This window comes from Panulirus ornatus, chromosome 18 (genome assembly GCF_036320965.1).
Source record: "Panulirus ornatus isolate Po-2019 chromosome 18, ASM3632096v1, whole genome shotgun sequence".
Taxonomy (NCBI): domain Eukaryota; kingdom Metazoa; phylum Arthropoda; class Malacostraca; order Decapoda; family Palinuridae; genus Panulirus; species Panulirus ornatus.
Genome location: NC_092241.1, coordinates 46,487,650 through 46,502,812, shown reverse-complemented (window position 1 = coordinate 46,502,812; position 15,163 = coordinate 46,487,650). Strand labels below are relative to the sequence as shown.

The following is a 15,163-nucleotide window of genomic DNA, read 5'->3' as shown; positions in this document are numbered from 1 at the left end:
CAACGTATACATATGTATATACACACACAGACATATACATATATACACATGTACATAATTCATAATGACTACCCTTATTCATTCCCATTGCCACCCCGCCACACACGAAACATCAACCCCCTCCCCCTGCATGCGCGTGAGGTAGCACTAGGAAAAGGCAACAAACACCACATTCGTTCACACTCAGTCTCTAGCTGTCATGTATAATGCACCGAAACCACAGCTCCCTTTCCATATCCAGGCCCCACAAAACTTTCCATGGTTTACCCGAGACGCTTCACATGCCCTGGTTCACTCCATTGACAGCACGTCAACCCCGGTATACCACATCATTCTAATTCGCTCTATTCCTTGCTTGCCTCTCACCCTCCTGTATGTTCAGGCCCCGATCACTCAAAAATCTTTTTCACTCCATCTTTCCACCTCCAATTTGGTCTCCCACTTCTCCTCGTTCCCTCCACCTCTGACACATATATCCTCTTTGTCAATCTTTCCTCATTCATTCTCTCCATGTGACCAAACCATTTCAAAACACCCTCTTCTGCTCTCTCTACCACACTCTTTTTATTACCACACATCTCTCTTACCCTTTCTTCACTTATTCGATCAAACCACCTCACACCACATATTGTCCTCAAGCATCTCATTTACAACACATCCACCCTCCTCCACACAACTCTATCTATAGCACATGCCTAGCAACCATATATCATTGTTGGAACCACTATTCCTTCAAACATACCCATTTTTGCTTTCCAAGATAACGTTCTCGACTTCCACACATTCTTCAACGCACCCAGAACTTTCGCCCCCTCCCCCATCCTATGATTCACTTCCGCTTCCATGGTTCCATCCACTGCCAAATCCACTCCCAGATATCTAAAACACTTCAATTCCTCCAGTTTTTCTCCATTCAAACTTACCTCCCAATTAACTTGTCCCTCAAACTACTGTAGCTAATATCTTTGCTCTTACTCACATTTACTCTCAGCTTTCTTCTTTCACACACTTTACCAAACTCAGTCACCACCTTCTGCAGTTTCTCACACGAATCAGCAACCAGCGCTGTATCATCAGCGAACTACAACTGACTCACTTCCGAAGCTCTCTCATCCACAACAGACTGCATACTTGCCCCTCTTTCCAAAACATTTGCATTCACCTCCCTAACAACCCCATACATAAACAAATTAAACAACCATGGAGACTCCACGCACCCCTGCCGCAAACCTACATTCACTGAGAACCAATCACTTTCCTCTCTTCCTACATATACACATGCCTTACATCCTCAATAAAACCTTTTCACTGCTTCTAACAACTTGCCTCCCATACCACATATTCTTAATACCTTCCACAGAGCATCTCTGTCAACTCTCTCATGTGACTTTTCCAGATCCATAAATGCTACATACAAATCCATTTCCTTTTCTAAGTATTTCTCACGTACATTCTTCAAAGCAAACACCTGATCCACACATCCTCTACCACTTCTGAAACCACACTGCTCTTCCCCAATCTGATGCTCTGTACATGCCTTCACCCTCTCAATCAATACCCTCCCATATAATTTCCCAGGAATACTCAACAAACTTATACCTCTGTAACTTGAGCACTCACTTTCATCCCCTTTGCCTTTGTACAACGGCACTATGCAAGCATTCCGCCAATCCTCAGGCACCTCACCGTGAGTCATTTTTTTTTTTATTTTTTTTTTTTTTTTATACTTTGTCGCTGTCTCCCGCGTTTGCGAGGTAGCGCAAGGAAACAGACGAAAGAAATGGCCCAACCCCCCCCATACACATGTACATACACACGTCCACACACGCAAATATACATACCTACACAGCTTTCCATGGTTTACCCCGGACGCTTCACATGCCTTGATTCAATCCACTGACAGCACGTCAACCCCTGTATACCACATCGCTCCAATTCACTCTATTCCTTGCCCTCCTTTCACCCTCCTGCATGTTCAGGCCCCGATCACACAAAATCCTTTTCACTCCATCTTTCCACCTCCAATTTGGTCTCCCTCTTCTCCTCGTTCCCTCCACCTCCGACACATATATCCTCTTGGTCAATCTTTCCTCACTCATTCTCTGCATGTGCCCAAACCATTTCAAAACACCCTCTTCTGCTCTCTCAACCACGCTCTTTATATTTCCACACATCTCTCTTACCCTTACGTTACTTACTCGATCAAACCACCTCACACCACACATTGTCCTCAAACATCTCATTTCCAGCACATCCATCCTCCTGCGCACAACTCTATCCATATCCCACGCCTCGCAACCATACAACATTGTTGGAACTACTATTCCTTCAAACATACCCATTTTTGCTTTCCGGGATAATGTTCTCGACTTCCACACATTTTTCAAGGCTCCCAAAATTTTCGCCCCCTCCCCCACCCTATGATCCACTTCCGCTTCCATGGTTCCATCCGCTGACAGATCCACTCCCAGATATCTAAAACACTTCACTTCCTCCAGTTTTTCTCCATTCAAACTCACCTCCCAATTGACTTGACCCTCAACCCTACTGTACCTAATAACCTAATTACCGTGAGTCATACATACATTAAATAACCTTACCGACCAGTCAACAACACAGTCACCCCCTTTTTTAATAATTTCCACTGCAATACCATCCAAACCCATTGCCTTGCTGATTTTTATCTTCTGCAAAGCTTATAAATAAATAAATTAATAAATAGTTGATAAATGTGGAGTGCATGGAGTAACTGATGATGGAAGTTATGAATATCTGTGGTGAAAGGGGTACATTCCTTACAAACAACTTTCTTCAGCACAAAATGATCCAAAGCTAAATGTGGATGAGAAAAGATAAAAGCAAAAAACAAAAGGGTTTGACTGACTATGTGCCAGTGGATGGAATGTTGAGAAAGTTATGCTGGATATGAGAGAATTTGTTGGATACTGACTATTTTTCAGTTATCATGGAGGTAAGGATTACAAAGAAGTGGAGGTACAATAAAAGGAAGCGCAGAGAGGTAAAAGTGTTGGCAAGTGAGATAAATCAGACAGAATGCAAGGCATAAGAAAGAAAGGTGACAGTCAGTTAGTTATAAGTGCAGTAAATGCAGGGATACATGCATGAATGAGGTATTTATTTTTAGAGAAAGACTGTTAAAGGTTGAAGAATTTCCAGACACATGCATGAAGGTGAGACATAAAAGTGGAAATGCATGGTGGACAGATGAGATTATACATGTTATGGAAGAGAAGAAAAAAGGCAATATAAGTTATATAGATGGAATGTGATGAAGCTGATACAGGAAAGTAAAGTAAAAGTTGATGAAGATGCTGGAAGATAGTTGAGTGAAAAGTTTGGGAAAACTAAGAAACTCTACTGGAAAGAGGAGAAAAGAAGAACAAGTGGAAATATAAATGTGAGAAGTAAGAAAGGGAAATTGTTGAATCAAACAGAGGAAGTGAAGAGAAGATGCAAACAGTATTTTGAAGAACTAATGAATGAGGTGAAGGTGAGGCAGCAGGAGTTACATGCATGGGCAGGATGGATGGAAGGAAAAAGATACAAATACAGGGGCCTATAGGACGAATTGAGATAAAAAGGGCAATAATGAGGTTGAAGGTAGGAAGGGCACTTAGAGTGGATGGGATCATAGCTGAAATGGTAAAGCATGAAGGAGAAAATGCAACAGAGTGGATGCATATATATGCAATTTAACATGGAGGCATAAGGTTGTGCCTGAGGTTTATGCCAAAGCTATTACTGTTCCTTTACTCAAGGGAAAAGGTGCAAAAGATGTACAGAGCAATTATTGGGCAATAAATCTGTCAAGTATACAACAAAAAGTGCATGTAAGAGTGTTGATTGTTACAGTTACCTCCCCTATTTACCAATAAATGTCAGTTATCCATCATATCCTATTCAGTTTTCTTTGAGGAATGAGAGGTCCAGTGTACATTATATTGTTTTGAAGGTCTTATTATTGTATGTTAATATAAGAGATTTTGTTTAATAAAGTGTAAACAAATTATGAGTAAAAATTTTCAATATCATTACAAGTTATGGAAGGACAAAACATACGTCAGAGACAAGACAAAGTGACATGAAGAATTTGTATAGAAACTGGAAGAAGGCCAAGGACCCTCTCTCTCAGAATGGCCATAAAAGGAAGGATGTGATACAAATGTATGATGTAATCTGTACACATCTCAGTCATTTCAAACCTTTATGTTATATAATTGAGGCCAACAAATTTGACAAAGTGATGTTACGTAATATAGAGAGAGATCCACGTATCAAGAAAAAATTGCATTATTTATATTAAGAGAGAGCTCCTTCACCTTGCTCCAACATATTTAGCTTCCTCTCTGACTGATCTATGCAGTTGTTGATGGATCAGCATCTCCCCCTTTTTCCATCAACAGTGGTGTCCCTCAAGGTTCTGTCCTGTCTCATACACTTTTTTCATTTTTTTTATTAACAACTTCCTTTCTTCCACAAATAACCAAATGGACTCATACACTGACAACTCAACAGAGCATTCTCCAAGTCCTTCAATTCTGTTCCTTTTTCTCTCACTCAATTTGCATCTTGTCTTGACACAACTTCTTCAGTAAACTCAAACTTGGACAGGATATCTCAGGTGAATAGAAGAAATGTTATTTATCTGCTTTGTCGCTGTCTCCCGTGTTAGCGAGGTAGCGCAAGGAAACAGACGAAAGAATGGCCCAACCCACCCACATACACATGTATATACATACACGTCCACACACGCAAATATACATACCTATACATCTCAACGTATACATATATATACACACACAGACATATACATATATACACATGTACATAATTCATACTGTCTGCCTTTATTCATTCCCATCGCCACCTCGCCACACATGAAATAACATCCCCCTCCCCCCTCATGTGTGCGAGGTAGCGCTAGGAAAAGACAACAAAGGGCCCATTCGTTCACACTCAGTCTCTAGCTGTCATGTAATAATGCACCGAAAACACACTCCCTTTCCACATCCAGGCCCCACACAACTTTCCATGGTTTACCTCTGATGCTTCACATGCCCTGGTTCAATCCATTGACAGCACGTCCACCCCGGTATACCACATCGTTCCAATTCACTCTATTCCTTGCATGCCTTTCACCCCCCTGCATGTTCAGGCACCGATCACTCAAAATCTTTTTCACTCCATCTTTCCACCTCCAGTTTCGCCTCCCACTTCTCCTCGTTCCCTCCACCTCTGACACATATACCCTCCTTGTCAATCTTTCCTCACTCATTCTCTCCATGTGACCAAACGATTTCAAAACACCCTCTTCTGCTCTCTCAACCACACTTTTTATTACCACACATCTCTCTTACCCTATTATTACTTACTCAATCAAACCACCTCACACCACATATTGTCCTCAAACATCTCATTTCCTGCACATCTACCCTCCTCCACACAACTCTATCCATAGCCCACACCTCGCAGCCATACAACATTGTTGGAACCACTATTCCTTCAAACATACCCATTTTTGCTTTCCGAGATAATGTTCTCGACTTCCACACATTCTTCAAGGCTCCCAGAATTTTTGCCCCCTTCCCCACCCTATGATTCACTTACGCTTCCATGGTTCTATCCGCTGCCAAATCCACTCCCAGATATCTAAAACACTTCACTTCCTCCAGTTTTTCTCCATTCAAACTCACCTCCCAATTGACTTAATCCTTAATCTTACTGTACCTAATAACCTTGCTCTTATTCACATTTACTCTCAACTTTCTTCTTTCGCACACTTTACCAAACTCAGTCATTAGCTTCTGCAGTTTCTCACATGAATCAGCCACCAGCATTGTATCATCAGCAAACAACAACTGACTCACTTCCCAAGCTCTCTCATCCACAACAGACTGCATACTTGTCCCTCTTTCCAAAAATCTTGCATTTACCTCCCTAACAACCCCATCCATAAACAAATCAAACAACCATGGAGACATCACACACCCCTGCCACAAACCTACATTCACTGAGATCCAATCACTTTCCTCTCTTCCTACACGTACACATACCTTACATCCTCCATAAAAACTTTTCACTGCTTCTAACAACTTGCCTCCCACACCATATATTCTTAATACCTTCCACAGAGCATCTCTATCAACTCTTATCATATGCCTTCTCCAGATCCATAAATGCTACATACAAATCCATTTCCTTTTCTAAGTATCTATCACAAACATTCTTCATAGCAAACACCTGATCCACACATCCTCTACCACTTTTGAAACCACACTGCTCTTCCCCAATTTGATGCTCTGTACTTGCCTTCACCCTCTCAATCAATACCCTCCCATATAATTTCCCAAGAATACTCAACAAACTTATACCTCTGTAATTTGAACACTCCCCTTTGTCACCTTTGCCTTTGTACAATGGCACTATGCACCAATCCTCAGGCACCTCACCGTGAGTCATACATACATTAAATAACCTTACCAACCAGTCAACAATACAGTCACCCCCTTTTTTTATAAATTCCACTGCAATACCATCCAAACCTGCTGCCTTGCTGGCTTTCATCTTCCACAAAGCTTTTACTACCTCTTCTCTGTTTACCAAATCATTTTCCCTAACCCTCTCACTTTGCACACCACCTCGACCAAAACACCCTATATCTGCCACTCTATCATAAAACACATTCAACAAACCTTCAAAATACTCACTCCATCTCCTTCTCACATCACCACTACTTGTTATCACCTCCCCATTAGCCCTCTTCACTGAGGTTCCCATTTGTTCCCTTGTCTTATGCACTTTATTTACCTCCTTCCAAAACATCTTTTTATTCTCCCTAAAATTTAATGATACTCTCTCACCCCAACTCTCATTTGCCCACTTTTTCACCTCTTGCACCTTTCTCTTGACCTCCTGCCTCTTTCTTTTATACATCTCCCACTCATTTGCATTTTTCCCTGCAAAAATCGTCCAAATGCCTCTCTCTTCTCTTTCACTAATAATCTTACTTCTTCATCCCACCACTCACTACCCTTTCTAATCAACCCACCTCTACCGCTTCTCATGCCACAAGCATCTTTTGCGCAAGCCATCACTGCTTCTCTAAATACATCCCATTCCTCCCCCACTCCCCCTACCTCCTTTGTTCTCACCTTTTTCCATTCTGTTCTCAGTCTCTCCTGCTACTTCCTCACACAAGTCTCCTTCCCAAGCTCACTTACTCTCACCACTCTCTTCACCCCAACATTCTTCTTTTCTGAAAACCTCTACACATTTTCACCTTTGCCTCCACAAGATAATGATCAGACATCCCTCCAGTTGCACCTCTCAGTACCCTAACATCCAAAAGTCTCTCTTTCGCGTGCCTATCAATTAACACGTAATCCAATAACGCTCTCTGGCCATCTCTCCTACTTACATAAGTATACTTATGTATATCTCTCTTTTTAAACCAGGTATTCCCAATCACCAGTCCTTTTTCAGCACATAAATCTACAAGCTCTTCAACATTTCCATTTACAACACTGAACACCCCATGTATACCAATTATTCCCTCAACTGCCACATTACTCAACTTTGTATTCAAATCATCCATCACTATAACCTGGTCTCATGCATCAAAACCACTAACACACTCATTCAGCTACTCCCAAAACACTTGCCTCTCATGATCTTTCTTCTCATGCCCAGGTGCATATGCACCAATAATCACCCATCTCTCTCCATCAACTTTTACCCATATCAATCTAGAGTTTACTTTCTTACACTCTATCACATACTCCTGCCACTCCTGTTTCAGGAGTAGTGCTACTCCTTCCCTTGCTCTTGTCCTCTCACTAACCCCTGACTTTACTCCCAAGACATTCCCAAAACACTCTTCCCCTTTACCCTTGAGCTTCGTTTCACTCAGAGCCAAAACATCCAGGTTCCTTTCCTCAAACATACTACCTATCACTCCTTTTTTCTCATCTTGGTTACATCCACACACATTTAGACACCCCAATCTGAGCCTCTGAGGAGAGTGAGCACTCCCCGCATGACTCTTTCTTCTGTTTCCCCTTTTAGAAAGTTAAAATACAAGGAGGGGAGGGCTTCTAGCCCCCCACTCCTGTCCCCTTTAGTCGCCTTCTATGACACATGAGGAATGCATGGGGAGTATTCTTTCTCCCCCATCCCTAGTTTAATGTCTCCAAGACCCATTTCCTTTCCCTGCCAATCTCTCTATCAAAAATTCCACACGACTTTCCTCTCTATTTCAATGGTTCTGTCCTTCAACCTCTTGACTCAATGAAAATACTTGGTATTACTGCAGCATTCACTCCTTCTTGGAAACCCCACATTATGGAAATAGCAAAGTCTGCCTCTAAGAAACTGGGAGTCCTATTTAGATATCAAAACATATATTCTTCCAAACAATTGCTACATTCATACAAAGGATTGGTCCATCCTTGTAAGGAGTACTGCCTTTACATCTCGGGTGGTTCTAAGTCTGCATCCTTACATGACAGAATTGAGTCAAAAGTGGTCCAACTTATAAACTCTCCTAAGCTAACTTTAAAACTTGACTGCTTACCCTATGCTACATTGGAGGCTCATTTTACCTCTTCTATAGGTATTACTTTGGTTTTTTCTTCCAAGATATGGCTGCTTGTGTGCCCTCAACACTAGCTAAACCACATAATACTTGGCAAACTGCTGCCTTACATGATTACTGGTGTGGCCACCAGCAACTCAAGGGTGGGCCATTATGGTACCTGTTTCTTTTCCAATACCTTGAAGCTATGGATCTCTACCCTCTCAGGTTTAACCTAATAACTATGATCTGGCACATTTTTAAAGACAAGTTTTCCCTTCTTCCAAAATTTGTAAATACTTTCCCTAATCTCTCCTTTTTCCCATTCATTAACCTCTATTTTTCATTAAGGCCCAACCTTGATGTGGACTTTTAGTCTGTGACTGGAGCCTCCAATATGAATAAGAAAAAAATCAGTGGTTAAGTTTCATTCCTTGGCCAAGGCTGATCTCGTTTCTATCTGCCCACCCACTCAGTCCACAAACATATCATCTCTCCATCTCAAACATAATACTTTATAACACATAACTCACACAATTTGATCTTCCTAACTCTAAAGTTTCCTGCAATAAGTACAATGTGCTTGCCATGCCACTTGACAAAATATCATAAGTACTTGTGCATAAGAAAGTACCCATGCACAGAACCTATCTCTCCCTTTTGTTCATCTTGGTTACTATAAAAACATTCTGACATCTGACTCTGAGCTTTCATGAAAAAATCATTTCTCTGTCCCTACTCTCATAAAAAATAACGGGAAAGAGAAAAATTTTCAGATCTCATGGATAAAAGAAAGAACAGAAAATTATGTCTGCCTCCTTGCTAGATCTATATGGTGTGCAGAGTGTGGGCTACCCATAGCTTATAAGCTGAGTAAATAATCATTTGGAGGTGTGCATTATCCATTTAAAATCAATCAGTTTTGTTTCAGTCAGCTGTGAAAATGAAAATGTTACAGCATTTAGCCATGAATGAATATCAGGTCAACTGAAAACAAATATAACGAGAACGAGATAAGAACTACTTGGAAAGTGACTACCTTCAAACGAACTATTCTGATATGCTTTATCAGTAGGAAAGAATTCCATACCTGGTCCAATAGATAGGGTGTGCTTGGTGCGACCATCCATTCTGCTATAGCCTTATTATTGCTCCTAAAATATATCATGCCCAAAGCTAAGGTGGCTCCCGGAGCAGTTACATCAATGTTTACACAATCACCTTCCTGTTGATGGAAAGAACATATCAAATAATGGTAAGAAACTTGTAAATTTAAAGTCAAATAATTTTTTGATACTTAACTGATTTCTCCCACCTCACTGAGATAGCATCAGGAACATATCATGATGGCTTCATTTACACACATCCACTCTTTGGTTGTATAAATGTGCTCTCTCCACATCTTTTCAATCCCTTCTTACAAGATTCCTGTCAATTCCTACAGATCACAAATATCATACCATCTTGACACTTTCTAAGGAACATCAAACACCAACTCATTAAGACGAAAAGTCTGCATCCATATAGAAATCCATCATCATGCTCTTAGCCCCCAACATGCATGAGTTCAACCTTTACCCTCCCATCACCCTGAAAGGTTAGCTATTCCCATCCAACAAAACTCCCACTGTACTAGGGGACAGGGGAAAAAGAAAATTCCCATTTAGCCTCTGCATGTCACAAAAGGTGACTAATAAAAGCAGGAGAGGGGCTCTTGGAACTCTCCCCTTCTTGTATTTAAATTTCTAAAAGATGGAACAAAAGAAGGTGCCAAGTGAGGAGTGTTAATCCTCCATGAAGACTCAGGTCTTGGGAGTCTGAATGTATTAGGATGTAACCAAAACAAGAAGAAGAGAGAGATAGGTAAGATATATGAGGAAAGAAACCTGGATGTTTTAGCTCTAAAAGAAACTAAGCATGGGGGAAGAATGGTTTGGGAATGTCTTAAGGGTAAAGTCAGGGAACAGTGTGAGGGTAAGGGTGAGTGCTCAGGGAGAAGCTATGCAAATGTGTGAAAAAGTTCCAGTGAGCTCCACAATGATATGGGTAAAAATTAAAGTATATCACAAGAGGTGGGCAATAATTAGTGCTTACACACCTGGCCACAAAAAGGAGGAAAAAGAGGAGCAAGACTTTTGGGAGCAGCTGAGTGAGTGTATAGGTAGCTCTGATGCAAGTGATTGGATATTACTGATGGGTAATTTGAATGAAAAAGTGAGTAATGCGGCAAATGAGGGTATAACTGAGGGGCATGGAATATTCAGTGATGTGAATGGAAATGATGAAAAGCTTGTGGAGTTTTTTTATTACATTATTATTTTGCTTTGTCGCTGTCTCTCGCGTTTGCAAGGTAGCGCAAGGAAACAGACAAAAGAAATGGCCCAACCCACCCCCATACACATGTATATACATACACATCCACACAGCCAAATATACATACACACACAGACACATACATATATACACATGCACACAATTCACACTGTCTGCCTTTATTCATTCCCATCGCCACCTCGCCACACATGGAATAACATCCCCCTCCCCCCTCATGTGTGCGAGGTAGCGCTAAGAAAGGACAACAAAGGCCCCATTCGTTCACACTCAGTCTCTAGTTGTCATGCAATAATGCCCGAAACCACAGCTCCCTTTCCACATCCAGGACCCACAGAACTTTCCATGGTTTACCCCAGACGCTTCACATGCCCTGATTCAATCCATTGACAGCACATCGACCCCGGTATACCACATCGCTCCAATTCACTCTATTCCTTGCCCGCCTTTCACCCTCCTGTATGTTCAGGCCCCGATCACTCAAAATCTTTTTCACTCCATCTTTCCACCTCCCATTTGGTCTCCCACTTCTCCTTGTTCCCTCCATCTCTGACACATATATCCTCTTGGTCAATCTCTCCTCACTCATTCTCTCCATGTACCCAAACCATTTCAAAACACCCTCTTCTGCTCTCTCAACCACACTCTTTTTATCTCCACACATCTCTCTTACCCTTACATTACTTACTCGATCAAACCACCTCACACCACATATTGTCCTCAAACATCTCATTTCCAGCACATCCTCCCTCCTGCGCACAACTCTATCCATAGCCCACACCTCGCAACCATACAACATTGTTGGAACCACTATTCCTTCAAACATAGCCATTTTTGCTTTCGGAGATAATGTTCTCGACTTCCACACATTCTTCAAGGCTCCCAGGATTTTTGCCCCCTCCCCCACCATATGTGGAGTTACATGCTATAAAGGACTAGCGCCTGGGAATACTTGGTATAAAAAGATGCACTTACATAATTGTACATGGAATAGGAAAGATAGAAACTGGGCTTTAATGGATTACATATGTACTAATTGATAAGCATGCAGAAGTCTGTGAGTACAAATGTGATGAGATGGGCAGCCGATGGAATGTCTGATCATTAGCTAGTAAATGTGAAGATTTCCAAGTTTTTGGAGAAAAAATGATGTAGGTGAACAGAGGGTGGTCAAAGCAAATGAGTTTGGAAAAGGCTTGTGTGAAGAAATGAAAAGAGAGACTGAGTGTAGAATGGCTTAAGGTGAGAGTAAATAAAGCTAAGGGAGTAGGTGAGGAATGGGAAGTGTTTAAGAAAGCAGTGCTGGCATGTGTGAGAGGAGTGTTTGGAAAGTGGGAGGTGGGTAGGTGATAAACGATACTGAGTGGTAGGATAACAAAGTCAAGCTGCTACTGAAAGTGAGAAAAGAGGTTTATGGGCAGTACTTACATTGAAAGTGACAGGAGATAAAGAGAAAGGTACAGGAGCTGAAAAAGAAGGCAAATGAGAGTCTGGGCAAGAGATCATAAGTAAACTTCAGGAAGAATAATATGTTTTGGAAGAATGTTAGTAGCATGAAAAAACAAGAGAACGAATGGGAACATCAGTGAAGGGAACAAACGGTACAGTGGTAATATGCAGAGATGAGGTGAAGATGAGATGGAATGAGTACTCTAAGGGAATGTTGAGCATGCCTGATGATAGGCTGGCAGATGTAGGGTATCTGGGTTGGGGAGGTATGCAACGTGAGAAAGTCAAGACAAGTGGCATGCTGAAATGAGAAGAGGTACTGAAAGCCTTGCAGAAGATGAAATGTGGCAAGGTAGCTGAAGTGAACTGTATCACAGTTGAATTTCTTAAGGAAGAAGGTGACTGTACTGTTGATTTGTTATCTAGGATTTTCTAGAATGCATGGATCATGGTGAGGTGCCTAAGGATTGGTATAGTGCCTCTGTATAAAGGCAAGGGGGACAAAGGTAGGTGTTCGAATTACAGATGTATAAGCCTGTTGAGTGTACCTGGTAAGTTGTGTGGAAGAACAGTGATTGAGAGGGTGGTAACGTGCACAAAGGATCAGATTGGGAAACAACAGTGGGGTTTCAGAAGTGCTAGAGGATGTGTGCATCAGGCGTTTTCTTCAAAGAATGTCTGAGAAATAGTTAGAGAAAGAGAAGGATTAGTATGTGACAATTATGGAACTGGAAAAACAAAATAATAGGGTTGATAGCGCTGCTCATGGAAGCTGCTTCAAATATCTGGTATGGGAAGAAAAATATTAGCAGTGAGTTTTTGTCAAGAGAATGAGGCATGTGTATGAGTTGGTAAAGAGGAGCATGAGTGGTATGAGGTAAAGGTGGGTCTGTGCCAGGTGTGTGTGATAATATAGCTGTTTAATTACTTTATAGATGGGTGGGATGAGGTAGGTGAAGGCGAGGGTCTTGGAAAGAGGAGCAGGTATGCAGTCTACTGGGGGTGGGTGTGCCTGGGAGGTGAGTTAGTTGTTGTTTGCTGATGATACAACACTGATAATAAATTCAAGTGAGAAACTGCAGGAATTGGCATCTGAATTTGGGAGGGTGTTGAAAGGAGAAAGTTGTGATGAAATGTAATCAAAAACAACATTATTAGGTTGAGGGAAGTGAAAAGAGACAGGTTTCTCGGTATGTGAGTCTGAACAGAGAGAATGTGAAGGAAGTAGAGAGTTTTAGGTGCCTGTGCCATCTCAGCTCACATAAAAACAAATTCTAAAAAATGGAACCATGAGAGTTGAAATGAGCCACAGGGTGGGTGAAGATAGGTAGGTATGTTTGAAGTTTCAGTGGTCCCACTGGTACTGGATGGATGAATGGCATTGGTCATAGATAAATTGTAAAGGATAGGGTGGATGTGTTGGAACTGAAATGTTTGAGGAAAATATGTGGTGTGAGGAGAGTTGATTATAATAAGAAATCAATGGGTAAGAGACACGTGTAGTAGTAAGAAGAGTATCTATGCAGAAGTTTGAAAGGGTGTGTTGATTAGATATGGACATATGGAGAGAATGAATGAATAAAGGATTACTAGGAGGGTATATAAGTCAGAAGTGGAAGGAATAAGGTAAAGGGGGAAATCGCGGAGGAGGTGACAAGATGGAGTGAAAGATGCTCTGAAGGCTAGGGGCCTGAGCATGCAGTAGTATGCAAGGCATGCAATGGACATAGCAAACTGGAGCAATGTTGTTTACAGGGAACAATGTGCTGTCCATAGGCTGAACCAAGGCATATAAAGTGGTTTGGGGAAACCACAGAAGTATCTGTGGGGCTTGGTCACAGATGGCTAGAGACTGAATGTGAGCATATGAGGCCATTTATTCATCTATTCCTGGCATCACCTCTCAAATACCAGAAACAGCAAACATGAATGAAGATAAAAAACTAGGTATCACATAAGACACACATGATATTCACTTCACACACCACAAATATCAACACAAAAGCCATATACAAAAATAAACACCCACAGAAATCCTACCAGAAGAATACTACAAAACAGTGGAAACAGTTATTGAAGAGCACTCTTAAATAAAGCACTATGTTGCCAGTCTTATTTTCATTGTAATTAAAGGGTTAAAGAACTCTAATTTAATCATAACCTGCATATTCCAAAAATGTACTATGATAAGTTAGAGTGGGTAACATACTGTGAGGTAGTTACAGAAGGAATTGCATCTGTCTTTGTCTTGAGCTTATTTCTGAAGTCCACTATCACTCCATAAAAAGGCGCAGCACTGGTGGGGAATAACCTGAATGTATTTTGAAATACTTCACTGCACACTCTGTTACCTTATGAATAGTTTCCTCTCCAGCCATTCCATTGCAGTTGTCACCAATGCAGTGATTTCCCCATTCTACTCTATCAATAGTGGTGCTCTTCAAGGATCTCTTCTACCACCTACTCTCTTCTCTCAGTTAATGGTCTCTCTTTTACCTCTAATCCAATTCACTTTTATGCTGATAATTCTACTCTGCCTACTTTTAATCATTTTCCTCCCTTCATCCTTCTAATAGTCTTCTTTTTCTCACAATCAATATATATCTTGTCTCAATTCAGACTTATGCAGTACCTCCAAATGGGAAAGTAGTAAACTAGTTAAATTCAATAGCACTAAAATGCAATTCCTGAGCCACTGGTTTCCCTTTGTTCAATATCAAAACAACACAATTTAAACCCTACGATAAACAAGTTTGGGATGACCTTATCCTCCATTCTATCTGAAAAACC

At 41.2% G+C, this 15,163-nt stretch overlaps 1 protein-coding gene across 1 annotated transcript in view; it reads right to left on the bottom strand.

The window, feature by feature from the left end:
* The window catches only part of shtd (anaphase promoting complex subunit 1), a 596,397-nt gene that overhangs the window by 471,101 nt on the left and 110,133 nt on the right, over positions 1–15,163 (bottom strand). The window contains exon 12 of the mRNA XM_071673058.1: positions 9,684–9,818. Coding sequence (XP_071529159.1) covers positions 9,684–9,818 — 135 coding nt within the window. The remainder of the gene's footprint in view (positions 1–9,683; positions 9,819–15,163) is intronic.